Source organism: Zalophus californianus, chromosome 2 (assembly GCF_009762305.2).
Source record: "Zalophus californianus isolate mZalCal1 chromosome 2, mZalCal1.pri.v2, whole genome shotgun sequence".
Lineage (NCBI taxonomy): Eukaryota > Metazoa > Chordata > Mammalia > Carnivora > Otariidae > Zalophus > Zalophus californianus.
Genome location: NC_045596.1, coordinates 42,184,697 through 42,212,300, shown reverse-complemented (window position 1 = coordinate 42,212,300; position 27,604 = coordinate 42,184,697). Strand labels below are relative to the sequence as shown.

Below are 27,604 nucleotides of genomic sequence, written 5' to 3'. Positions count from 1 at the left end.
AAAAGGGTTCCTTTTTCTCCACGTTCTTGCCAATACCTGTTGTTCCTTGTGTTTTTTTATTTAACCATTCTGACAGGTGTGATGTGGTATCTCATTGTGGTTTTGATTTGCATTTCCTTGATGATGAGTAATGATGAACATCTTTCCATGTGTCTGTTGGCCATCCATATGTCTTCTTTGGTGAAATGTCTGTTCATATCCTCTGCCAATTTTTATATTGGATTATTTGTTTTTTGGGTATTGAATTATCAGTTCTTTACATATTTTGGATACTAACCCTTTATCAGATATGTCATTTGCAAATATCTTTTCCCATTCTGTAGGTTGTCTTCTAGTTTTGTTGATTGTTTCCTTCGCTGTGCAGAAACTTTTTATGTTGACATAGTCCCAACAGTTTATTTTCGCTTTTGTTTCCCTTGTTTCAGGAGACATATCTAGAAAACTGTTGCTATGGCCAAAGTCAGAGAGATTACCACCTGTGCTCTCTTTAAGATTTTTATGGTTTCAGGACCCCCATTTAAGTCTTTAATCCATTTTGAATTTATTTTTGTGTATGGCAAAAGAAAGTGCTCCATTTTCTTTTGCATGTGGCTGTTCAGTTTTCCCAACACCATTTGTTGAAGAGCGTGTCCTTTTCCCATTGTATACTCATTCCTCCTTTATTGAAGATTAATTGACCATAAAATTGTGGATTTATTTCTGGATTTTCTATTCTATTCCACTGATGTGTATATTTTTAACCAGACACCATACTGTTTAATTACTACCTCTTTGTAACATAACTTGAAATCTGGAATTGTGATACCTCCAGTTGTGTTTTTCTTTTTCAACTTTGCTTTGGCTATTCAAGGTCTTTTATGGTTCCATACAAGTTTTAAGATTGTTTGTTCTCGTTCTGTGAAAAATACTGTTGGTATTTTGATAGAGATTGCATTAAATGTGTAGACTGCTTTGGGTAGTATAGACATTTTAACAGTATTTGTTCTTCCAATCCAGGAGCATGGAATGTCTTTCCATTTCTTTGCATCATCTTGAATTTCTTTCATCAGTGTTTCATAGTTTGTAGAGTACAGGTCTTTCACCTCTTTGGTTAAGTTTATGCCTAGATATTTTATTGTTTCGGTGCAATTGTAAATGGGATTTTTTTCTTTCTTTTCTTTTCTTTTTTTACAGTTTGATTTCAACTTTTATTAATGGCAATTATAGTATTGGAAATCCATGCTTAACTGTAATTGCAGATTTCTCAATGGGGCAAAACATCACAAGTATCCTGAACCTCTTTTTACTTTTTTATTTTATTAAAATTTTTTTAAATTTAAATTCAATGTAGTTAACATATTGTGTATTATTAGTTTCAGAGGTAGAATTTAGTGATTCATCAGTTGCATGTAACACCCAGTGCCCATTACATCAGATGCCCTCCTTAATACCTATCACCCAGTTACCCGATCCCCCCACCCACCTCCTCTCCAGCAACCCTCAGTTTGTTTCCTAGAGTTAAGAGTCCTTATGGTTTGCCTCTGTCTCTGTTTTTATCTATTTCTTTCGTAAGTGTTCTATAGTTTTACACACACACACACACACACACACATATATAATTGTATTATTATCAATTTTTTTATATTTGTTATTTACTGTTTTATGTATTTGGGTGCTCCCATGTTGGGCACATAAATATTAATAGTAAACAAACCCTCTCTGTTCTGATTCATGGAAGAGAAGAACAATTTGAGTTAGTAAAAGTGCTGAAATGCATTTTTTTAAAAGATTTTATTTATGTATTTGACAGAGAGAGAGCACAAGCAGGGGATGCAGCATAGGCGGAGGGAGAAGCAGGCTCCATGCTGAGCAAAGAGCCTGATGTGGGATTCAATCCCAGGACCCTGGGATCATGACCTGAGCCGAAGGCAGACGCTTAACTGACTGAGCCACCCAGGCATCCCTGAAATGCATTTTTTTTTAACTGCACATACCTAATGTTGAATTAATTCACATTCCTCATTTCACGATGCATTTTATAATTTGTCCTTGGGAAATTCCTTCAATTCTTTTCTTTCCTTCTTTCCATTTTTCTTTCTTTCTTCTTACCTTTTATCTCCCTTCAGTACCAGCACCCATTCTAGTATGTTTAATATGTATTTTGTATGTATGAGTGCTTGCAAATGAATAATGTGCTCTTGTACAGATACATTCTACTTTTTGCATACTGCACCGTGTTCTAGATCTTATGATTCCCAAGCTCAACATTTAGTCATCAGCTGTGGCAGCAGTGGATGTGTAGAGCTCCTTCAACATTCCAGTCCATAATAATCTGCTGCCATGAATTCACTTAGTCAATGAATGTTTCTACCTTCTAGGCATGGCCTTAGCTACCTAGAATGTGTCAGAAAGCAAAAAGATAAAGATTCTTCCTACTTTTGGAGTTTACAATCTGGGGGAGAAAGACAGAAATTAAACAAGAAGGTCATAAATAAGTAAATTACATAGCATGTTAGAAGGTGATCACTGTGATATGGAATAAGAAGGAGGCCAGGGTTAGCAAGATTAGCCTTGTGGGGAGAGGAGAGGCAACGATTTAAATAGTTTGTCAAGGTAGTCATTTGAGCAGAGGCTTGAAGGAGACAAGGGGGTGATCATGCAGATACCTGGGGGGAGAGAGATTCAGGAAGAAAAAACAGCCATTGCAAAGCCCTAAGGCTAATACATGCCTGACATGTTCAAGGTACAGCAAGCAGGCCAAAGGGACTGGAGCAGAGTGAGCAAGGGAGAGGGCAATAGGAAATGAGGACAGATCATGCAAGGCCTTGGAGGGCATTTCAAGGACTTAGATTTTTATTTTAGGTACAGAACTTTTGGTGACGTTTGAGCAAAGAAGTGCCATGATCTGATTGAAGTCTTAAAAAGATCACCTTGGATGACACATTGAGAAAAGACTGTATGCAAAGCAAGGGCAAAAGCCGGGATTCTGGTTAGAAGACGTTTGTAATAACATAAGGGAGAGCTGATAGATAGATGAGAGCAGAGTGGAGACAGTAAAGATGGTGAGAGGTGGTCAGATTTGGGGCAAATTTTAAACTTAAAACTGATACAATGCCTCAAAATTCTGCTTCTACTTAGGGTGTAGAAAACCACCAGAGTACATTGTTCCCATGCTAACAATGAGAAAAATCCAGATAATCCATAAAATTATAACTTTTCTTAAGCTCATCAGAGAGCTGAGGCCTCAAGGCAACCAAAGCAATGGAGCTCAAAAAAAGTGACAAGATTCTCCCAGAAGAAATTAGACACACAGGCTGTTTTGCTTTTGGCAAGGCCCAGAGAGAAGAGGTCGCTGCCAGAGAAGTAAGAAGAAACAAGCTAAAATTTTAGCAAATTCCTAAAGACCTAGTATGTGCTGATGTACCAGTGTAGTTCGACTGCAAGCTACAGACACAACGGGGGTTCTTACTCTCAAGCTCTTCTCCTTGGGCCTCTCACAGATGTTCACAAAGATTAAGGGTAGAGCAAGAGACCAGAGAGAGCACCTCTCAGTGGCCCAGGTGTGTAGGACATGTTGAGATGTCATTAGAGAACAGGCAAAAATCACTGCCCACCTTTCTGTCATACGATGCAAAGTCTTAGGCTACTGGAGAAAATGCAATACAAACATCTTACCCCCAGAGCTCCTGGGAGACAGGTAGAAAGAAAACCCCTCTGACTTTGGATAGGGGGTATAAAAGTCTCCTTCCTGCCTGCCCTGCAGCAGCCCCACCCCACAGAAGGAACCAGGCAAAAATCCATTTATTCTGGAGGAAGGATAGGGGCAAAAACCATCTGCCCTGGAGGAGGAGCAAGAAAACCTCTTGGCACCCAGATCTTGCACCAATACAAAGCAGAGTTCTGCTTGTGCAGCAACAGGGACAGAAACAGGTCTCCTGCCCGACCAGTCACACCATTTCTGGCCATGTGGGGTGGGGGGAGGTAGAAGAGCAGGAAACCAAAAGGCCCTACCTCTAAGGTTAAGTGCACAGTCCCTGCCTATAACTGAGGCTGGATCAGGAGAACTGAGAAGCCCCTCCTGTTCCCCAATCAGGAGCCTAGCACCAAGCAACAAGCACCAATAGTTTACTATGGGAGGAGGAACAAGAACAGGGAAGGAGAGCCCTTGGTGGTGTCGGCATTCAGGGACAGCTGAAACCTGAGGGTGGAGCAGAAACACAGACACAATTATTCTAGAATTCAAGGCCCTCCACTAAGCATAATGTAGACAGTGTACCATCAGAGGAATGTGAAGTCTGTAGTGCACTGAAGGTAATGAGAGCAGTATTGAAACTAAACCTAGCTCAGCTACTGAGTACATTGACTCAGTTCCCCCACACTACTGGCCAGACAGAAGAGGCATGTGCATTTCTGGGAGTGAATGTCATTTACCTCAGTCTCTACTGTTCTTCAGTCACAATGCCTGCTAGTCTCTGAAAAATAACGAGACACAAAAAAGCAAGGGGGAGAAAAAGAGACCCATTGTTCTTTTAAAATTATGTTTTGCCAGTTTTATTGAGATATAATTGACATATAACATTGTATAAATATAAAGGATACAACATAATGATTTGATAATGTATAGATTATGAAATGACTACCACATAGTTTAGTTAACATCTATCCTTCACAAATTTTTTTTCTTCTGATGAGAACTTTTAAGATTTACCCTCTTAGCAACTTCCAAATATAAAGACAGTATTGTTAACTATAATCACCATTCTGTACATCATATTCTCAGACCTTATTAGTCTTATAACTGCAAGTTTATACTTTTTGACCATCTTCACCTACTTCTCCCACTCCTTTACCCCCAGCCTCTGGCAACCAATCTGTTCTCTATTTCCATAAGACCCACTGTGGAGAGATAAAGGAATCAACAGAACCAGCTCAGAGATGCTGAAATACCACAAAGTACCTTTAACATGGTTATGATTATGATTAATATGTTAAAGACACTAATGAAAAACCTGGACTGTGTGCATAAACAGATGGGAATTGGCCATTCACAGGCAAGGTGGAATGGAATTAGGATGATCCTTTGAACAGTTTCAGGTCATTCCTTGTGATTGGTGGCAGGGAGTTGAGAAGGGTGTCTATATTCTGTAAGTATGAATAGCCCTTCCTGTAAACTGAAAAATATCAAGGTTATGCTAGCAAGAAAGAATGAGGAAATGATTATGATGTAGGCAATCAGCAGCAACAGTGCAAAGGGGCTTACAGGGCCATAAAAATCACTACTCTTTACAGGTATCGATACCTAAGACCTAAGGAAAACTCTTTTCTTCTCACAAGCTTCAAGGGGTCTGTGTGTGTGTGTGTGTGTGTGTGTGCGTGCGCGCGCGCGTGTGTGTGTGTGCGCGTGTGTGCATGTGTAGATTAGGGTTACGTAAATAGGGATGGTCACAGTGATACCAAAGCCACATCACTTCTTTTCCAGGACTGAATCACACCTCATCGTATAGCAGATAGGCCTTAGCACTCCAGGAAGAAACAGCAGTGGAGGAAAAAAGCCAAAAAGGAAATAAAGGCAAGCAGAAACCCTGGATGGGAAAAGGGTGAGGATAAATAGCTGGGAGGAAAAACAAATGGACTGAAAATACAGTCACAATGAAGAAAAGGAAAAAAGACGACAGAATTAAAACCAACTTCAGTATTGTCGTAAGCTGTGTCAGTTAGGATTCCATCACTGCAAACAACTGAAAACTTGCTGCGGTGGCTTAGACAAGGAGTTGTTTGTTTTTTCGCACATAACACGAAATCTGGAAGTTGACAGATGCTTGCAGAGGTTCACCTGCTCAGTAACGTTAGGGCTGACATCTTCACCATTGCAAGATAGTTGCCACAACTCCAGCCATCGCATCTCAGTTTCAGGCAGAAAGAAGATGGACGATGGTGGGGTAATGCCAGCTGTCTCTGTGTTGGAATTCTAGAACCACCTCTCCTCCTCAGTGTACTTATGTCATTGGCCAGCTAGTCACAGGGTCACCTCCAGCAGCCAGGGGATGCGGGAAAGCAAGTTTTGTCTGGGTCTATTTCCTCTGCAAACAAAATCCAGGTTCTGTTAGCAAGGAAGAAAAGAATATGTGATATTATACAGACAACATCAATCAATATCTCTCTATGAGTATTCACTGAGACAGTGTACGCAAAAGAAGCTAATATGACATCTGGCACATAATAGATGCTCAATAACTGTATTTTTTTTTTTTTTTAAGCTGGAGAAAGGGAACTTTTTTGAGATGGAAGGATAGGAGCTGGCCTGTTATTTCAGAGGTCAGGTTCCCACACTACAAGATTGACAAATTGAGAGTTTATACTTGACTTCATGAATCCTTAACATACTCGGCAAAGACATTGCCATCCATTTTAAGAGCAGTATTAACAATTTTAAGAGTGCTGTTATCAACAGTGGTGGCGGCGCGGGGTGGGGGGGTGGTTGGGGAGGCTGTCCTTCTATCCTTAGCGGGTGGGATGGTTATTGTAAACTGAGAGGAAAGAAACCAGGCCAGATACAGAGAAACAGCAAATGTAGCAGGAAATAAGTAAATGCAGAGGTAGCCTCAATTCTGAAGAGGACTTTTGAGAGGTAGAAGACAGAGAGCATACGGAGTCTGTAAGTGTATTGTATATACACACATGTGCACTGTATAAATAGTTCACAGGCCGTCAAGGCAGTCTTCAGAATCATGATATGGGAGAGGTTTCCATACACCAAAACAAATGATCTCAACATATCCCTTCTATCTGCTTTGCAAAGTTATTTCAAGAATATTAACTTTGTTGCTTTTAAGAAATTGTAAGGGATAAGTTTTAAAGTCTGAATGCACAGTCTAATCAAAGAGAGGAACTGATTTAAGCTCCGAGCTCTTTAAAAATAATAACCAACCAGTATAATAAATTTAAGTTCACTGTAAACCATTTCCATAATAATAAATTCTTGTTCTGACATTTCTGATGGCAACCATTGGCAGAATATAATTTTCATCTCTCTGCTTCATCTCTGCTTTTATTTCTCTGCTTTGTCCCCCTGCACCTTCTTTGAAGGGACATGAGACTACTACAAGTGAGAAGTACCACAGACACAATGAGTACCTGTCCTTTCCCTGAATCCCCAATGCCACTCCTTTTGTATCTAATGGAAAATGGCAGAGCAGGGTAGCTACAAAGAAGTACCAGAGCATCCCTGTAGGGATAGCAGTTTGCAGAACATACATTTAGTGGAGATCATCTTGGTGCAAATAATTGTTTTCAATCAATATTCAGTTAAGGGGGCTCTTGGGCGGCTCAGTTGGTTAAGTGTCCAACTCTTGATTTCAGCTCAGGTCATGATCTCAGGGTCATGAGAGTGAGCCCAAGCTCAACAGGGAGTCTGCTTGAGATTCTCTCCCTCTCCCTCTGCCCCTGCTCATTCTCTCTCTCTCTCAAATAAATAATCTTTTAAAAAATATTCAGTTAGAGATTTTAATCAGGTTGTGAGACAAAAGAATACATTTGAGAATGATTTTCTTCACTATGAATGACTTATTAACTGACATTACCACACAGTTAAGTTAGACATTATAACTAATTACAAACATACAACATGGGAGTGTTTCTCTTGGACTATTAATCCTTCTTTACCTAAGAGGGTTGCTATATTAGTTTGGGAACAAACTTTAATGCTTTAATAAAGACCCCAAAATTACAGTGATTTCATAGAAGTTTGTGCTCTCTCATACAGAAGATCAGGAAGGTGATCCAGGGCTGGTATGGCAACTTTGCAACTACCATGAACCTGGCTCCTTCAAATCTTATTGTTCTGTCACCCTCAACACGTGACTTTTGTCTCACGACCTGTATTAGTCTGCTAGGGCTGCCATCACAAAATATCACAGGCTGGGGGACTTAAACAACAGAAATTTATTTTCTCACAGTTTTAGAAGCTGAAAGTCCAAGATTAAGGTGCCAGCAATGTTGGTTTCTGGTGAGGACCCTCTTCCTGAGGTGCAGATAACTGCCTTCTCACTGTGTCCTCATATAATCGTTTCTCGGTGTATGCCTGCCCTTGGTGTCTCTTCTTATAAGGACACTAGTCCTGTTGGATTAGGGCCCCACCCTATGACCTTACCTAACCTTAATTGCCTCCTTAAAGACCCTATCTTCAAATACAGTCACACTGGGAATTAAGGCTTCAACATATGAATTTGAGGAGGACAGAATTCAGTCCATAACATGACCCAAGATAGCTGCTCTAGTTCACACCTTAATATCCATATTCCAGCCAAAGGGTGGAGGAAAAAAAAGGGAGGACACAATTCTTCCCTTTAAGATGTGGTGCGAAATCTATACACATCACTTCCACTTAAATTCCGCTGGCCAGATCCTGGTCACATGGCCACACCTAACTGAAAAGCGGGCTGGGAAATCAATTCTTTAAGGGAACTTCCATGTGCCTGGCTTAGATTTCTATTCTGAAGGGGAGAATAGATGTTAGGAGACAACTAGCAGTCTCAGCCACTCTTGGAAATGTCCCGTTGCCTAGTATAATCATATAAGTATCTCCATTTGGGTGTGCCTTCTCTCTCCAAACACTTCCCTTTTGCAGCTCTCGGTTTCCCCTCCAGAGAATTTATTGCCCTCAGTGCAATCGGGGAGCCTAGTGCACTCTTATAGCTGAAGCCTTCTTTATGGCATCCACTGGAGACTTGGATGCATTGTTATATCAAAAGACCCCTTTCCCTTCGGGGACAAGGAGATAAAATGGGAGGGGGGAGGGGGGAGGGGTGACACAACTAGTCATGTGAGGGCAATTAAAGGAAAATGCAGGGTCAAGGAATAGAACTTCAATGGGAACATGAGAGCCCTTTCTCTGCTGGTGGGAGTGATAATGCTTTGTCTTATTTTTAAATATCTCTAATAAGAGCAGACCTCTTGTGGGGGAGAGGACATTTAGAGCCATTTGACTTCCTACATTAATTTGCACTGAGCAACAAATGGATCTTGCCTCCTGCTTCATGTCTTTTGAAAGTGGAATATCTCCTTCCGTTAGCATTTTTAATCTGGTTCCTCCAAAATTGTGCAATTTCCTGCAATTTCTCCTATGGTAATCTAGCCAAGTTTTGTTTGGGGGACTCTCCCCTGTTGCTTGAAGTTTTCCCAAAAACCTTCCATTAGTTTCTTACTCTTCCACACCCTTATGGGAACACTTCGTTCTGGCACTCGCGGGAGAACAGCTTTTAAAAAGTGCATCTTGTTACCTTGGCCCCATTTCAATCAACAAGTGTTTACTGAGTGCTGTCTTTGCCTCAGTGCCATTCTAGATCCTGTAGAGTATATACAGAACTGACTACAAAGCCTGGAAATCACCTTACAGATAACCGCTCGTTTTCCAAATGAGGAAACCGAGGTCCAGATAATGAACAACTTGCCCCCAGGGTCATGAGGCTGTTTGGAAGAATAACCTACCAAATCTTCCCATTTCCTCCTCTCATTAGAATTTATGCTTTGACTGGGAAGATGAAGGGAAGCATATGGACTAATATGGCGCCGCCTCTGAGGCACGCATCGCGTGTTCAGAATGTTATGCAAATTGCATCATCCCTCAAAGGACTTAGTAACATTATTCTGTGGGAATTCCACCAAAAACATCTTAAATAAATAATTAAATTGTGCACAACAGCTCCTCCCACCCCAGGGCCCTATATGGATGAGCTAATCATCCAAATTCTGGACCTATAAAGCTAAGGGTCAGATCCTGGAACATGAGGACGCTGCTACTTTGCAGGGACTCTTGGAGAACAATCATCCAGCTATCTAGGGCTCTCTCTTCCTGTTGGCCTTATTTAAACTTCTCCACGTAGCTCATTTTATCTTCCCAACAGTGTTGTGAGGTAGATACCACTGTCCCTATTTGACAGTTGAAAACATCTAGGCTTAAAGAGGACAACCCAGGGCAGGAATCTGGCCTCATTGTCAAAAGATCGTGATGGAATTATGCTTTACTGATGCCTCTTCCTGTCCTCAAAGTACTAGACTAAGTCATGCTCCCTTCTTTGTAGAGCTTTCCAAAGCAGAATGGTATAAGTCTGGGAGGCAGGAGCATTCAGGTGGATAAGGTGAACTTGGTGGAGAGTGCTGGCCCTCACAGCTGATCTCTCTGTGCAGCATGGAGGCCTATGCTCCTTCCTGTACAAGAAGAAGAGCTCTTTAGGGTTGAGGCAGGACAAGGCACTGAACCTCCAGAATGGAGCTGGTTCTCTGGGAGCAAGCAGGGGCTAGGAAAGACTGTGGGGATTGTATGCGGAGGTGGGGAAGGGAGAGGCAGATCAGAGATGGTGCTCAGGGCCAGGTGCCCACCTAGATGGCTGTTTGGCCTGATATGGGATTTCAGGGGAAATGCAACATTTTGTACCATCTTCTGATTGCTTTCCTGATGGAAATGGGTTTTGCCATCACAGCCTTCCAGAACCTGCTAGCCTTAGAATGGAGTAATATATTTGTGTATATTTGCAGGGGAAAATGTCTGAAATAATACCAAAACATTTACTAGTTGTGATCTTTGAGTGGAAGGGTCAGGTGATTTTTATTTCTTCTTTCTACTTTCTGTATTTTAAAAAATAACTAAAATTAGTTTTTAATCAGAAAAAAATGAGATTTTTTTTTTTCATTTTTCACTGTCATTTGGGAAACAAAGAAACTAGCACATGTATCCGCTAACTCCAAATATGATTGCAGCCTCAAGAATGCTTGGAAATTTCAAAATGACCCAATGTGCAAAATAGTATCCTCTGGCTACACAAACAAGTTGAGAAGACATAGAAGAAAATAAGATGCATACCCAGTTTTGAATGGGAGAGTGCATCTGTGTTATACCAGTCACAGATCATACGCTTTCTGGTTCCAAGAACAGGCTGTATGATATCACATGTCTCCATGAAGCATCACCTCAACCTTTCCAGCTATTTTCTCACTGCCTTTTAGGGCAAAGGTTGCTGTTTACAACTTATTACGATTACCCAGGATCTAGTATGAGAAGCTTACAAAGCAAATAGGGAAATTGAGTGAAGTTTTTCTAAACTGGAATCCAAGAAGAAAAATGATGACTATTCCACAGTGAATACCAGGAAGCAGACAAGAATCAAAATGCCCCCCCTGAGTATTTTAGAGTGAGGCCAATTAAATGTTGGCCTGGGGTACTGAGGGAGGCTGGGGATTTCCTTCTTTGGAGGCCTCTTAGCAATTGATATGTGAACATCTAACAAGATTTGTGTATGTGATTGTCCTCATAAAGGGAACTCCATTGAGTTCCCAATCTATGATTATGGAGAATTCCTATTTTACTTTATTCCAAAAGGGAAACAGCAGCTGGTGAACAACCCAATTCTCCCTCTCTATTCTCGCTTCCAATGAGTATGGCAGTTCTAAAATTTATCACCTGTATCTAAAGGTTATAGTTTTCAGAGCCTGAGTTATCAATGGATCAGTGTTGGATCACTGAAAAGGAGCCCAGGGAGAGGGAGCAGGGAGACATGAGTCAGATTCCTTCCGTTTTGGGGAACTGGATCTTCTTTGGAGAAAGATTACTTTCTGTAGACCCGTGCTGTCTGATATGGTAGCCACCAGCCATATGTGGCTATGTAAATTTCAGTTAATTAAATTAGGTATGGAAGTCTCCAGAGAATACATGGACACAAACAGGGAGTCCTGAGCACAGGACCATCTGCTACCTTTCATCTTTCTGAGATGTTCGAGAATGGGAACGGATGTATTAGTCACCTCAAGAACGTGTGGCAGTGGATTTTCTTTTAAAATAGTTTATTTTCTGTTCATGCGCACAGAAAAAAGTTCAGAAGGATGCATACCAAGTGACTAACAGTGAACCTAAGCCAGGAGCGGAGGGGACTCTCCCTCTACCAGCGAGGCAGAAGGCCCACAGGCAGGAGGGGAAGGCAGAGGTGGTAAGGAAAGGCCAAGAGGCTTTCACTTGTCCCTTTATCCACTTCTGGGTTGTTGAGATTTTTTTCTTTGCTGAGGATGCTTTAATTTTTAATGTGAGAAAACTAATAAAGAGACTTAAAAATCAATAAGCCAGCAAAAAAAAAAAAAAAAAAAAAAAAAACACATGGATCCAAAATTCTAGCCAATCTCATATTTCTTCTCTAAGAACAAAGATTGTAAAGAATAATAAACAAATGTTTGGGAGGAAATGTTATCCACTTTCACCTGCCATATGTTTGGCCTGGTCCAAAGTGGCTGGCGTGGCACTGTTTACCCACAATGTTTGTGTGACTTTGGTTGGCTTATGTCCTGAGCTCTGCTATTCTAAAATTAGGACAAGGCTAGCTGGGAACTTTCCCTTTCCTCATCCTCAAATGCTGGGTGGGCAGAGATTTGGGTTCTTTGCTTTGTCTGGTGAACTTGCCTGCATTCAAAGACTAACTCTTGACTTTATTTAGAAGTCACAATCACTGAGATGCTGATTTTTTTTTTTTAATCACCGTGGTCAATAGACATTGCAATGGTCTACATTTTTTTTTTTTATTTAAAGGAAATACATGGTGTCATTAAGCTCAGAAAAAGTGTTTTGAAATGTTTTCTCAACTATGTATCGACTTCCATTTGCATTTAGCTTTGGATGAATTATAATGTTCCATACACATTAGCTGGGAAACTTGGATTTATTTATCGGTAAAAAGACTTTGATGGTAGAGAATGGATAGATAGCTAGATATATAGATAGAGGGTATGCCTATATTATATGTATAAAACATGCTGTATACATAAGGAGGGAAGAAAGGGGGAGGTTGCTGGGGAAGGTGGAAAGAGCCTCAGATAGCAGGATTATAGTGGAAAACCTGTGAAAGAAGAGAAGCAGAGAAGGAGGATGGGTAGGAAGAGCTTTATCCTGCAGTGCAGCTTTGAGAACATCTCTGCCAAGTCAATGGGGAATCTTCGCACGAAGACAACCCCTCAGAAGAGCCCACAATGGGCTGGAATAACTCAGCTCTATTACCCCCGCCCCCCGCACCTGCTGCACTCAGTCATCAGGAGGGAGCAGCCCCAGGGAGCGTGGCCAAGCTGTGACTGCCTCAGTGGCTCTGATGTGACAGCAGGAGGCTGTCAGTCAGTGATGCTCCCCATGGCAGCTTCTCTTGAGGGAGATCTGGGTGGTGCATTGTATTAGTCTGCTAGGGCCGCTGTAACAAATACCACAGCCTGGTTGGCTTACACAACAGAAATTTATTTCCTACTGGTTCTGGAGGCTAGAAGTTCAAGATCAAGGTGTCAGCAGGCTTGGTTTTCTCTGAGTCATGAAGGTAGGATCCATTGCAGGCCTTTTTCCTTGGTATAATGGCCTTCTTGTCCAATTTCTCACATTTGTCTTTCTTCTGTGTGTGTCTGTGTCCACATTTCCCCTTTTAATAAGGACACTGGTCTTACTGGATTAGAGCCCATATTGGATAATGACCTCATTTTAACTTGGTTGCCTCTGTAAAGATCCTGTCTCCAAACATGCAGGTACTGAAGGTTAAGACTTCAACATGTGAATTTGGGAGAGGAAACAATGTAGTCCGTGACATGCCCTCTATGGCCACCACAGTCCATCCCTTACACCACAGAGCTGGACTTTTCCATACTAGTTCAGGGAACAGCTCCTCCGTGGTTCTCACTGGCCTCTCTTCCTGAGGAGAAACTGAGAAGTGGGAAGTTAGCAGGACTAACTACAGCTCATTTGTCTGTAGTGAGTTTCAGGGCAGCCACAGGTACGCCTCCTCTCCCTCCACCACTATCCTTTCCAAACTTCCCCCTTCCCCACTGCCAACAACAATCCCCTCAGCAGGTGTTGGTGGCTTACCTGGCAGGGTGAAATTGGCCCCTACTATTTTGCACTCAGTGAGGTTACTGTGTAGGGCAGTATAATCTGAAGCAAAAACTTTTTGTTCCCCACCAAAACTGCTTTCAAAAAGATTTCATTTCCTTGAATTATATCCTTTCTTGGAACGTCAGAGAATGAGGATCCTGTTTACCAGTGAAGACATGCAGAAGTCAGAGACTTTTGAATTTTCCAACTTTCAAAGTATAGAGAGATGACGATTTCTCGGTGAATGATTATAAACATTTTTGAAAACTAGTCATGGTAAACGCGCAGGGCAGAATATAAGGTTTTGGGTCCACAGTGGGGTCCAAGAGGGGAGCACTTCCAATTCATATTTCTAATTCTCCCTTATTTCAACAATTAGTACTAGGCCTTCACACAGCCAGTGAAGTTGGAGAGCACTTTTTAAAACCAGGGTTTCCATTACTTCAAAGATGAATTAGCTTTTGTATTTTTCTTTTAATATGAGTCATTTAAAAAGGATGAAACTTGTTATTAATAACCTTCTTAAAGGTTATTAAAAACTGTGTTTGCTAAAAGAGTAGACTCAAGCAGGAGTTTGATTATTATATATGGAACTAGTGCTCTGGATTCTTCTTTTAGGATTTCTCAATCCTGTTTAAAATACAATTTCAACACACTCAGGTTACAATTAATTAAATTCTCTGAGAGGCAGTGTAACATAGTAATGCTTTAGTTGCATTGCTTTCAGCTACAAGTAACAGAATACTTCCATTAAAAGTGGTTTTAAGCAAAGAAGAATTTAGTAATCTCGCAAAATGAGAATTTGAGAGGTAGGCAGACAAGGCCAGGGTTGGATCAACAGACCAACAGCATCATCAAGTATACAGGCTCTTTTCATCTCTCTACTTTGCCATCTTCAAGGGTGTCAGCTTCAGTACAAAAAGGCTGCTACATTTATACTGCACGTTTAGGCAATACATTTATAGGAAACAGATTTACACCCCACAAAATCTGGGACAGAGGTGGTGGGGGGAGAGAGGTTACTTTCCATACATCTTCTTTTATTAGGGGGGAAATTCTTCCCCAGAAGTCTCCCAGCTGACTTTTCCTAAGGTCCCATTGGCCAATATTCGGTAATGTGTTCTAGCTGCAAGGGAAGCTGGGAAGGGAACACATCTCCAGCTTCTTCCAGGAAGGAGGAATGGTAGGAATAGGCAGTTAACAGGTCTACCATGCAGAAGTTGACATATCAGAGCTTCTGGAATCAAACTGATTAGAATGCCATCTTCTCTACTTATTGCTACCATAAACTTGAATAAGTTACTTACTTACTCAGTGCCTTAGTTTCTTCCTCTTCTACGTGAATTAAATGCAACAATATATGTAAATCCCTTTTAATAGTATCGGTCATATGCTCTGTGTTAAGCATCATTAATTGTGCAGCTAGAATCACAGAGAATCTCCTGTGAAATGGGAATGAATTGTGAAATTGAATGAACCTGGGGTTCATCCAAAAGCTATGTCCAAAAATTTGACTGACAAGTTGGATTTAAGTTGCATGAATGTTAAACTTTTATAGGACTCTAATCACTATTGTTATCTTTAGTACTTAATAGATTTAATGCCTGTTATTGTCATAATTTTTTTAAAAGCCTTTAGTTGGCAGCCTTCTGTATTTAATTTATTTCCAAAAAAGCTTTCAGAGATAGAAAAAGTATCTTTGGGCCCTGTGGGAGGAGCCAGCTGCTGCCAAGAGTCCATCTACTTCTCTCTAAAATACCTTTGGAATTTTCACATTGTGTTCCTTGGTCTGTTCTCAGTACAGCTTGAGAGAAAGTACGAGTTCCACATAGTCATGTACCTAACCTCAGCTCTGTTTCTCAATCCCCTGGCTTTGAACTTAAGCAACTTTAGAAAGAGAGCATAAACTAGCTATCAGGACTTTCCTTTAAAATTTGACACACTGTTAGTGGGATGGAAATTGGCACAACCATTCTGAAGTACAATGTGGCCCATCAAATATTTAAGCACATAATTCCCTTGACCCAGCAATTCCCTTTCCATGAATATAAGCAATAAATAAAGTTCATAAAGCATTGTAGGCATTTGCAAAAATGTCAACAACCTGAATGTCCACTAATAGTATGTTAAATCATGATGGCATTTCTATATCATGAAATTTCCCTAACTGGAACAGTTTTTAAAACATGAGGAAGGTCTGTACCTACTTAGATGAATGGATGTCTATAATATATTCTTGAGTTCACAAACAAGAAAATATAGACTTGTTTATCCTATCGTATCAGTTTCCTACTGCTGTGTAACAAATCATCCCAAAAGCTTTAGTGCCTTCAAACAACACTCATTTATTTATTCATGATTAGGTTTGGCAATTTGGGCTGGGCTCCACTGGGACAGCTTGCCTTTGTTATATGTCGTTTTGGCTGGGCTCATACATCTGAGGCTGAAACAAGGGTGCCGGGGCCAGCCGGGTGCTGTCCCCTCATCCTCAAGGAGGGCTAGTGCAAGCTGTTCACACAGCAATGGCATTCCAAGAGGGTGACAGCCGAAAAGGCAAATCATGCAGCTTTGGCTCAGGATCCCCACAAGCTCATTTCTCTCAATTTCCATTTGTCGAAACAGATTGTGATGCTAGATGAGAATCAAGGAGTGGGGGGATGGACTCCGCCTCTTAATGGGAGTTGCTGGCTCACAAACATCCTCCAAAATGCCCTCCCCCATCGTGTTCACTTCCTGGGGTTCATGCCTGTGTGTAGTCCATTTTGAGCCTGGGCTGCACTCCAGTGTGTGGTGGTGTGTGACTTCTGAGGCTAGGTTGTAACCGGCATGGCGTCTTCTTCCCTGTCTCCTGGACTGCTCCCTGTGGGGAAAGTGTGGTGCCATTCCCTGAGGAAATCCAAGCAGCCTGTGGAGAGGCCCTCATGAAGAGGGACCGAGGCCTCCTGCCAAGAGCTGGCATCAATATGTCACTGGGGGAGCAAGCGACCTTGAGAGCAGACTCTCCAGCCCCAGACAAATCTTCAAGTGACTGCAGCCCCAACCAATCTCTGGCTGCAACCTCATGACAGCCCTCAAGCCCCCCAGAACCCAGAACCACTCAGTTAAGCCGTTCCCTCTTTCCTGATCCATAGAAACTGAGAAGAAATGATTCATGTTATTTTAAGCCACTAAGTTTTAGTGATTTGTTATGTAACATTAGATAATGAATAAGAGTTGCAAATAATTTATGACCTGAATGTACACACACACACACACACACACACACACACACACACACGCACATGGCACCCTTATTCCCAGTCTCAAGGAATAATCAAATGATATATAGACATAGACATAGATCGGTATGTGTGTGTGTGTGTGTGTGTGTGTATGTGTGCGCGCACGCGTGCATGCGCGCATGCACACGCGCGCTGTTGATGATGAGAGCCAAAGAGCAGGCGGACTTAGCACTTTTTACTCGAGGCCCTGTTTTCTTTGCAGTTGTTTGAGTTTTTTCACACAGAATGTTGACTTCTGTAATTTTTTAATCAAAAAAGAATTTATCTTGGTATTTCAAAGCATTTTTATGTGCACATGTATAATGAGCAACTAGGGTGAAGAAGGAGGCACCAATCCATTTGAGAGCATTCAGAAGCCATCTGGCATGATTGCTCTGGACACTTAAGGTCTGGTTACTGCACAACATGACCCCAGACACGAACATGGGCTTGGTGTACCGAGATGAATGCTTTCTGACAAAGTAGAGCATGGAGACTCCAGTAATAAAGCAACTGCAGTGAGATGTCAGCATCCGTGTTCCTTTTAAATGATTTTCCCAAAAAGACAACATCCAACCTAGTCAGTGGAATGCAATTAGTATGTACAGATGGATCTAGTTTAGAACACTGAGAATCTGTTTGAAAAAACAAACACAAAATGGGGTCCAGCTGTCTGGACCAGTTTAGAGAACTCTACATTTAAAAACAAATGCTCCTATAGGTTTTCTAATTGCTTTTTCATTTGCAGTGTGGTTTTAAAACTCAAACACCCCAATCAATTAGTCAGTGCACCCAACCGGGCCTTTTCAAAATATGGACTCTAAAGGCTTTTGTCCCCTGAAAATAGAGATAAGTGTCACCGAATCCTGGGATTTTTCCCAAAGTCTGAGATAACTCTGCAAATTTCTTCCTGGATTGTAAGAAATCAGAGTGCACCTCACATTGTTATTTCCACTCATAATATTTATTATTGCTATTTTCATTTATTTATTAAGTGTCGACAGGATCCTCAGGGCTGGAAACAAAATCCTCGAGGAGACTGGAGTCTGTGCCTAACCATGACAGTTTGGTTCTCTTCTTCCTGACAGTCCTAGATTGTATAATATTTAGTCTCATGGCATTTCAGAGCCCTGAAAGAGATAGTTTCACCTCAAAGGGAAATATCTCTAATTTCAAAAAAAGCATCATGTATATGTATATGTATATGTGTGTATATATATATATATATATATATATATGACATCTTCCTAATCCCTGGGGATCATAAGCAGATTGCTCAGAATATTTGCAATATTCAAATATTTCTAATATTTGTTATTTAGGGGAAGAGTCTGAACTTACGTGTTTTCCCTACTCTGATTAAAAACTCAGACACTGCAAATGAAATTTTATTTTTCTTGATGTAACAACTCATTTTGTTTATCCTGACTGCTTTTTAGTCCAACCTCTATCCCCAGTTCCCCTTCAAGACAGTAATCTGGGGGCGCCTGGGTGGCTCAGTCGTTAAGCATCTGCCTTCGGCTCAGGTCATGATCCCAGGGCCCTAGGATCGAGCCCCGCATCGGGCTCTCTGCTCAGCAGAAAGCCTGCTTCTCCCTCTCCAACTGCCCCTGCTTGTGTTCCCTCTCTTGCTGTGTCTCTCTCTATCAAACGAATAAATAAAATCTTAAAAAAAAAAAAAAAAGACAGTAATCTGGGGCATCTAATGTGTATAAGTGTGAAAAGACAGCCTTTCCCAGAGATTGCAAACAGCTTTCGTGGGAAGCAGTTGAGAAGAACTAGAGCCATTGCCAAGTAATTTGGAATTTATAGTGTGCAGGTTTGGGAGCTGGACATGTGATCCATCTGCCCAGCTCCAAGACTCACTGTGGTTTTGAGCAAGCCCTCTACATCCTTCAAGGCCTATTCCCTTCCATGATGTGATAGCTATTGGTGAACAAAGCATTGCAAAACTATTCTATGGATGGCAAAAGTGTAGAAGAGAGATCCTAGACAGGGAGATAGGATGCATGGCTGTGCATTCAATTGGGTTGACTCAAGGGCAAAACCACTTAATGTAAAATTCCTCAGGGAGTTGGCCTAGGTTTTGCTGAAAATTCCAGGATGTAGAAAGACTGGTTTTGTAGACAAGGAGAATGCCTGATTTACACACTTTCTAATTCCAGTGTGAGGTTTATTTTCACATGCACTTTATGCCCAGGTATAGAAAAGTTGTTTATAAAAGGAACAGATTCAAACAAAACACAAATTGTTGATGCTGGTGGGGGAATGGGTGTCGCCTTCTCATTGAGGACAGAAATAAAGAGATCTTAATATTGTGATCTAGCTTCTGAGAAGCTAGACTGAGAACAGCGCAGAGTTTCATGCCAACTTCCCTGAACTATGAGAGCCACAGCGGTCCCACTCCTCCAACCAGGGAGAGGGAAGAAAGTGGAAGGTGGAAAGCAGAGACCTGTGTCAGGTGGCCTGGCACCCCCATATGGCCTGCCTAAAACAGGGTAACCGGATGCACCATGCAAAACCCAAGAAAGGGAAAGAGGCCTTGCTTTCAATGCAGCAGCCCAACCCCCTTGAGTAAGGGAGCCCAGGGAAGGACATGCTCTCCTGTCTCACCAATCAGGTTGGTCATTACTCCTCCTCTTGGGGAGGGAAGAAGACCCGAGCTGGGGAGGCACTTGGAGGTATGGCTCCAGATTGCTCCTTTCTGGGGAATGAATGGGAAATTCCTTCTGAAATACGGACAGGAGCATAAATGTTTCCTGGCTCTGCCTCAACACAAGTAAATACAACCCCCGGCTGAATAAACTATCTCATAGGCATTCCCATGGTTGTCCAACGCATGCTCACCAGGACCTAAGATGAGAAGTCAGGGAAGGTGTGGCTGGTGATGAGTCACCATATATTTGAATTCACATGAAACACAAAACAGGCAACTGGCACTTAGAAAGTTTTTGTTCTGAGAGAGGTTTTTTGTTGTTTGTTTGGTATTTGGAACACGTTCTTCCCCATAAACTGATGTTCTAGATCTTTTTTTAAAAAAAATATTTTATTTATTTATTAAGGGGAGAAAGAGAGATTGGGAGAGGGAACAGAAGCAGAAGCAGAGGGGGAGGGAGAAGCAGGCTTCCCGCTGAGCAGGAAGCCCAATGCGGGGCTCGATCCCAGGACCCTGGGATCATGACCTGAGCCGAAGGCAGATGTTTAGCCCACTGAGCCACCCAGGAGCCCCCAAATATGAACATTTTAAAAAGAATCTCTACAGTACCGCTTCATTGAAAATAGAAGACAATTTGCGGCCAATTTCAGAAGCACTTTACCTCCAGGCGTCCCCTGATGTTCTAGATCTAAATGGTATTTGGTTTCCCTAAGCTGGCTCCCAAACCTTTCTGCAACAGAACAATCTCCACTCTGCCCTCTGTTTTCATGGGGAATGAATTACAAAATCTAACACGGGGAGCAAGGCACACATTAGTCCCAGGGCCACAGCGGCCTGCCGCCCCACGTCCCCTGCCCTCTTCCCTGGGCTGTGGAAAGCAGTCCCAGAAGCAATAGAAAGTGTTTCCACGGAAGGGAGGGCCTGGTTAGAGTCTCTAAAGCCGCAGTTACTTGCTAGTTGTCTGTACACAGGGAAAACTGTATCTGCTTCCGAAAAGAACAAGCGAGGGCCCCTCAGTAGCTATTTAAGAAACTCTTCCTGAGCTGATCTGAGTTGAGAGCAAAAAATTTTTTTCATTATATTTTTATTAGGTTCTTAATCTTCATACCAGTGTAGTTAACATACAGTATTATTATATTCGTTTCAGGCGTACTATATAGTGACAATTCTCGGCGTTGCTCTGTGCTCATCACGATGAGGGTCCTCTTAATCCTCAAACCCTATTTCACCCATTCCTCCCCCACCCCCCGTGGTGATCGTCTGTTTGTTCTCTAGAGTTAAGGGAGAAAATATCTTTTTTTTCAATTACTCATTCCTTCATTCAACTGGACATGTAGTTGCAAACAACAAGACACAGTTCCTGCTTTCATGGAAGGAAACCGAGTTGTAGGTGGAAGGGTGGGTGTAGGAGGGTAAACAATATACCACAAAGGAAATGGTGTGTGGGTTGGGGGCTGTCCCTAAGAAGGGACACTTGAGCTGAGACATGAAGGATGAGAAGGAGGCAAGAAGAATGAGGGAGTTGGCGTGGATATTATTTTGGGGGACGGGGTGGCAGGGGAAGACTGTAGGTCAGTACTAGCCAGTCCAGAAACAGCAAAGCTGTGAGATGGAGAAGATCTTGGAATGTTCAAGAAACTGACAGCAACCTAGTATGGCTGGAGTGTGCCGAAGAACGAGTGTCACTGAGGTAACCCTGGAGAGGTGAGCAGGGACCAAATGATGCCAAACCTAGCTGGCTGGGCTAAGGATTCTGTATTTGCCCCTCAGTGCACTGAAAGACACTGGCCTGTAGGTAGGCTAATGGCATAATCTGAATTACATTTTTCAAAGTCTAGGCTGGCTGAGTGTAGATTTGGTAGAGAGACTGGAGGGAGAAGGAAGACAGGGCCAGCTAGGAGATTCCTAGAGTAATCCGGGGGAGAGCCGGTGGAGGGTTGGCAGTTGTGGTAGTGAGAACAGGAGGCCGCTGATAGAAGTTCCGGAAGGGGTGTTGACAGAACACACTCATGGATTGGATGCGAAGGGAGGACAGGCTGAGTCAGGGTGACTCCCAGGCTGGGGTGCTTGAGGGAAGAAAGGGGCGTTTGCTGAGATGGACCCAGGGGGAGGCACAAGAAGGGGTGAAGAGTTGGCTTTGGACGCATGGAGTCTGAGATGGCTGTGCGCCGCACTGAGAAGGCAGTGGGAAGCTCAGGAGAGAGGTTTGAGGCAGAGATAACAAATATGGAGGTGCTGACGTGGAGATGGCAGGTAAAGCCTCTGGGGGGGTGGGGCTTTAGACTCCTCACTGCCTCCCCCACTTGTGGGGGTGGGGAGGAGTGTGCCAAGAGGAGGGAAAGGAAAGCAGCCAGTCAGTAACGGTTCAGAGAAGCCATTTTCTCCCTCCTGTTATGATAAATCCACGTTCAGTCTGACCATCTTGCCAGAGCAAAGTAGGCCTGAGGGGAAGCTAGCTCAGGTTCTGACTTCTTCATCACAGAATACTGAAAAAGTTCCTCTGCAATTCTGCATTTCTCAGATGTCATATCCCTCCCTCCAAATACACCAAAAATGAAGATATTTTGTCTGTGGATAACTGGACAGGTCACTTCCTGGGGACACTCTAAAAATGGGCCATTTTCCTCACACAGTGCAGTTATGTTTGCCTTCCGATGATGATTGGGATTTTAACTGCCTCTGGACATTTCTGCTGAGTTGGATCCTGTCACTCAGCTGGAATGTCCCACACCAAATGGAAAGGACACTGAAGCCACTGGGGTTTGAGCAGACCCAGGGCTCCACACTGAGTTGCCAGCCAGTGAGTAATTCTGGCTTTGGAAAGGGCACATTTGTAAAGCTAAATTAATATGTCCTGTTTTTCATCCGTGACTTCTCTCCATTTCCAGTTTGAAACAGTGAGCTGCCTTGGTTACATGACTATGCAAAAAAAAATGTTTTGGAGGTATGTATGTTTATTGTTAATCCCAGAATGGACTTAGCGATTGGAAGTCATTCAGTCAGCGCTGATCCAGATGCTCATAGAAGAGGAAGGTGAAATCAAATCTGTCTACTTTACCTTTCAGAGTGGAAAACCCCCAAGCTTTTGACAGTCCCCAAATCTACTGTCTTTATTCCCTGGTGGGAAAAAGCTGGCAAACAGATGAGGAACATGAAAGCCTCTGTTACATCAGCTCCTTTCCAACAATTTGATTTTTTTTTTTTTTGTTTCATACGATAAGGTTGAAAAGACCCATTTGACTATTATAAATTGCCTTTCCTCATCAAAGAACAGCAAGATCAGAGTCTATAAACGTATCTGGACACGTGTTTAGTTGTAAACCCCTGGGAAAGACGAAGGAAATGATATCCAAAATGAAGGCCCGGCCCCTTTCCAATTTTCTTTATTGCCATAACACCAATAAATAAATCTTTAGTCTTTGCTGAGAACGAAAAGCTGACCAACCTCAAGTGTCAAAGCCTATGTGGCCCCAAAGCTCCACCCAAACAAATCCAAGGGTAACAAGGGTGAGCAACTGCCCTGATGTCGCAACTCCTATAGTTACAAGAACGGACAACTTGGACCCCTCTGGGAGGCATCTCCTTTTCTCCTAGTTAACGGTTTTACTTTCCTTTGACTGGTGGCCAGCTGCCCTGGGTAATCGCCATGGCACAGGAGAGCTAAATGCTAACAATTGGAAGTAAAGAGGAGACCAATAAAACCAAAACACGTTGCAGTGTGACCTGAGGACTGGGAGCACATGTGCTGGTTTTTTCTCAACAAGCAGAAGTTTCCAGGCTGTGAACTTCTTGTCATTCATCCCTTGGAGTGTTGATTAAAAGAAGTTCGTTAACTGTTAGGCTCCTCAAGTCACAAGGACAAGCTCGCAGTCAGACCATGATCAAAGCACACAGAGGGGCCAAGAGATTTGTAGGACACTTCTTTGTTGGTAAATCAGAATCCCAGTGAAGAGCCAAGTCTACATCAGCCAGCAGACCCACTGTGGATGAGAGAAGAGAGGGTGCCCAGCCTACATGTGTCCTACACACAAGTTATAAGAAGATGGCGCCGAACTCACAGCCCCAGGGAGAGACCACTTAACTAAACGATGCTCCCTGTTTGTTTAGAATTCTATCCCCGGGGCTAAGGGTTTATTTAAGCAAGCTCATCACCAGAGATGTCAGTCCACAGAAGGGCTCAAGCAGATTGGTAGGAAAAGCGAGACCCAGAAAATCATGCTTCCAGAAAGGCAATTTTTACATTTATAACTCTCTGGAGCACTTTGCTGGAGCACTTTGCTCTCTAATCCTCAGTTTCTTCATCTCTACAATGGGAATACTGTAGGATTATGTTGAGAATTAAATGAGATGATGCAGGTCAGGTCATTAGCACAGGACCTGGCTGACCGTAAGCACGCAATGGATATTAGCAAAGACGCCGCTACTGTTGCTGTTGACTGTGGCGTTGAAGAGTAGGTAGAAGAAATCTTTGTTTGAACAATCGCCCTGTATCTTTAGAGTTAAAGGTTTGAACTAGTATCAGCCATAAATGTGCTCATTTTTTTCTTCTTTGTCTACAAACATTAGTCAGTGTTCAGTTATAAGAGACACTGCCTATGGAAAATCTTTGAAAGCTTTGGCAAGGCATTGAAACGTAAGTTGGGATTGCTTGATTTGTCTGATATCAATTTCAGTGCATGTTCTCTGCATAATTAAAAATAAAAAGATGCCCAGGGTTCTGAGGCCTGTCCAGGCAGTAGCCCCTGCCCATTTAGGAACTGGTCCCAGCGTGATGATGTCCCAGGCCTAGTGATGACCCGAAGGTGCAGTGACCCTGTGTTTACTTCCTTGTTGATTTCCCTTCCCTGGCTCCAAGCTCATTTTCCCATTGCCTGCAGGAAAACAACATCCAGGGGTGCGGTAGGACTGACTTGGCAGGCCTAAAGGTGAACAAAAGGATCCTGGCTTTCGGGAGAGCAGAAGGAAGTTCAGGGGAGCCTCAGCCGCATCCAGACCAGCACAGATCTGTCACTGATGCTAATTAGAGTGTTGCTCCGCAGGGGACTGCTCTTTCCAGAAGCTCTCCAGAGGCTGCCCTCAGGTTTATGGATCAGCATGTTACAAAGCCTTGAAAAAGGGGCGGGAGGCGAGCTGAGTAACTCCAAGGCCGAATGGTTTTCATGCATGTCTGGAAGAGGAGACACAGGAAAGAGAGAAAATTTCTCTGGGCTACTACTGAGTCGGAAAAGCTCAGCTCCCAAACGGACTGTCCCCTGAGGCCTCACACAACTGGGAACTGATTCACAATGCAGCAAAGGTAAGAGGCCTGGTTCCTCCACCAGGTAACATCTCATGCAATTCGAGAAACTTTACTTCTGACTATCCCACTCCTAGCCCTACCCCCCGCCCCACCTCAAGTGGTTGAAGAGAACTTAGAAGATAGAAGTGTCTAGTTATGTCTTTGTCAAGACACTCCAGAAAGGCCCTCAGGATATTAACACTTTTAATGTCTGATTTCTTTTTCTTTTTTTTTTTTTTTTTGCACCAGTCTTCATGAGGAACTTCTTCCTTCACTTTCGAAAATAAAAACTACTTTTTTATTTTATTTTTTACTGGCCAAACAGGAGAGTAAAAACAATCTCACTAATGGTGACTAGATTTATATAACGTTATTCTTCATCAGTATTCAGAACACATTCACATATTTTGTTTCATTTCTATCATAGAAATAGGCATTGCCCCTATTGCAATTTTACTCACAAATTTGACTTGCCTGGTAGCATGTGGGTAGGTAAGTAGCAGAGAGCACATCCTATCTCTATTCCTGCCTCTTTGCAGTAAAATGGTGACTCTACCTTTTTTTTTTAAAGATTGATTGATTGATTGATTGATTGATTTAGAGAGCGTGCGCAGAGGGCAGAGGGAGAGGGAGAGAGAATCCTCAAGCAGACTCCCTGCTGAGCATGGAGCCAGACTAGGGGTTCAATCCCAGGACCCCAAGATCACGACCTGAGCTGAAATCAAGAGTTGGACTCTCAACTGACTGAGCTACCCAGGTGCCCCGGTGACTCTACTTTTTAAACCAAATACCAGACAATATTCTCTGCCACATATTCTGACAAATGAGCTGATGAGAGGATAGGATTTTAGAAATTGTAACTCTCCTAGAAAATCCAGAGATAGAGCATCCAGTGCCATATGCCACCTTGTTATTTATCACTGTTTACATTCATCCCTGGTCATTGAATCCAGTCCAGCAAATGTTGATAAACTACATCCTTGGTGCCAGCACTGGGTCACATGTCAGGGCATGGTGCAAACTATGTGCCCAAGGAGTGCTGAAGGAGTACAGTGTTGGGGCTGAGGGAGGAGGTCGTATGTGAGAAGACTCTCCACAGGACATGAGCTTCACACTTGAGCTTGGCATAAAGGGGGGACTTTGACTGAGGGAGAGCATTTCAGAGCACTACAACTCCTCATGGTAGGAATTTGCTCAGGGAACAGTCACAGCAAGATGGCGGCAACAGAGCAGGGCATGAAGAGCACATTCTGGGAATTAGACTTGAATCGTGGTTTTACTATCTACTCGTTCTGTGCCCTGAGGTAATTCAGTTAACCCTTGTGACCTCAGTTTTCTGATATGTAAAATGGGAATAATGGAGTTGTCTTAAGGTTTAAATGAGATAATGCATGTAAAGCCTTTGCTGGTACATAAGAAGTGCTGAATAAATACTATTGTAATTGCCCTGTGCTTGGTTCCATGGGAGATTCTAGGAATGCAGATAAGAGGAGCTCTACTCTCAATTTAATCAAACATTGTAAATTAGTTGTGTGTAACCAACTATCCTCCAGTGTAGTAAGTGCTCTGGGGCCATGGATGGAAGGATCTGTGAGGTTTTGGGTGGGTGTTCTGGGCAGCCTGTTGGGGGAGGCGGGAAGAGGTTTCACAGTAGAGGCCTTGTGTGTAGGGAGGTAGCATAAGATAGTGAAAAGAGCTGCGCAGATGTAATTTTGAATCCCGGCTTCATCCTCAACCACATACATAGCACAAGTGTTTCACGTGCTAGGGCTGCAGTAACAAGACATCACAGCCTAGGTGTGGTTTACACAACAAATTTATTTTCTCACAGTTCTGGAGGCTGGAAGTCCAAGATCAAGGTGTTGGCGGGTTTGGTTCCTTTTAGACCACTCTCCTTGGCTTGCACTTGGCCATCTTCTTGCTGTGTCCTCATGTGGTTGTCCCTCCGTGGGCGCACACCCCTGGTCTCTCTCTGTGTGTTCAAATTTCTTCTTATAAGGACACCTGTCAGATTGCATTAGGCCCCACCCTAACAGTCTTATTTTAACTTAATAACCTCTAAAGTTTCCATCTCCAAATGCAGTCGTGGTTTGAGACACTGGGGATTAGAATTTCAACATGTGAATTTGGGAGGATACAATTCAGCCCACAACAATGATCGAGCTACTAAACCTCTCTGAATCTCTACTTCCTCATCTCTAAAATGGGGACAATACTTACCAAGGAGAACCATTGTGAAGATTATAAAAAGGACACATAAAAGGACGCATATTCCAGTCTCGGGCCCATAGGAGGTAGCTGACAAGCTGTGGTTGTCATTATTAGCACTTTGGGCCCAAACCTCAAATGAGTGTGGAGTCCCTTGCCCAATCCACATTCCACAGAAACACTGAAGAACTGGCCTTTAGTTATCACATGGACTTTCTAAGAGGACAGAGGAGCCCTCAGTGTTTCTACTTCTTGGTTCTGATGAGCCCATCCTCAGATAAGTCAAATGGCCAGCATGATCAGTCTACAGATGTCTCTAGTTATTCAGAAGTCTCTGTTTT

At 42.7% G+C, this 27,604-nt stretch overlaps 1 protein-coding gene across 4 annotated transcripts in view; it reads left to right on the top strand.

The window, feature by feature from the left end:
- LNX1 (ligand of numb-protein X 1) overlaps positions 1 to 27,604 on the top strand; it is a 207,009-nt gene that overhangs the window by 7,580 nt on the left and 171,825 nt on the right. Inside the window, exon 2 of one of the 4 annotated variants that reach the window (XM_027600012.2) lies at positions 24,817 to 25,073. The exons of 1 other annotated variant lie outside the window; for it this stretch is intronic. Coding sequence is in view for 1 of the 3 variants with exons in the window: in XM_027600019.1 (XP_027455820.1) it covers positions 25,063 to 25,073 (11 nt within the window). In the remaining 2 variants the exon portion in view is untranslated. Of the gene's footprint in view, positions 1 to 24,723; positions 25,074 to 27,604 lie in introns of those variants that run through there. 2 more of the 4 variants (XM_027600014.2, XM_027600019.1) reach the window with 2 other exon arrangements.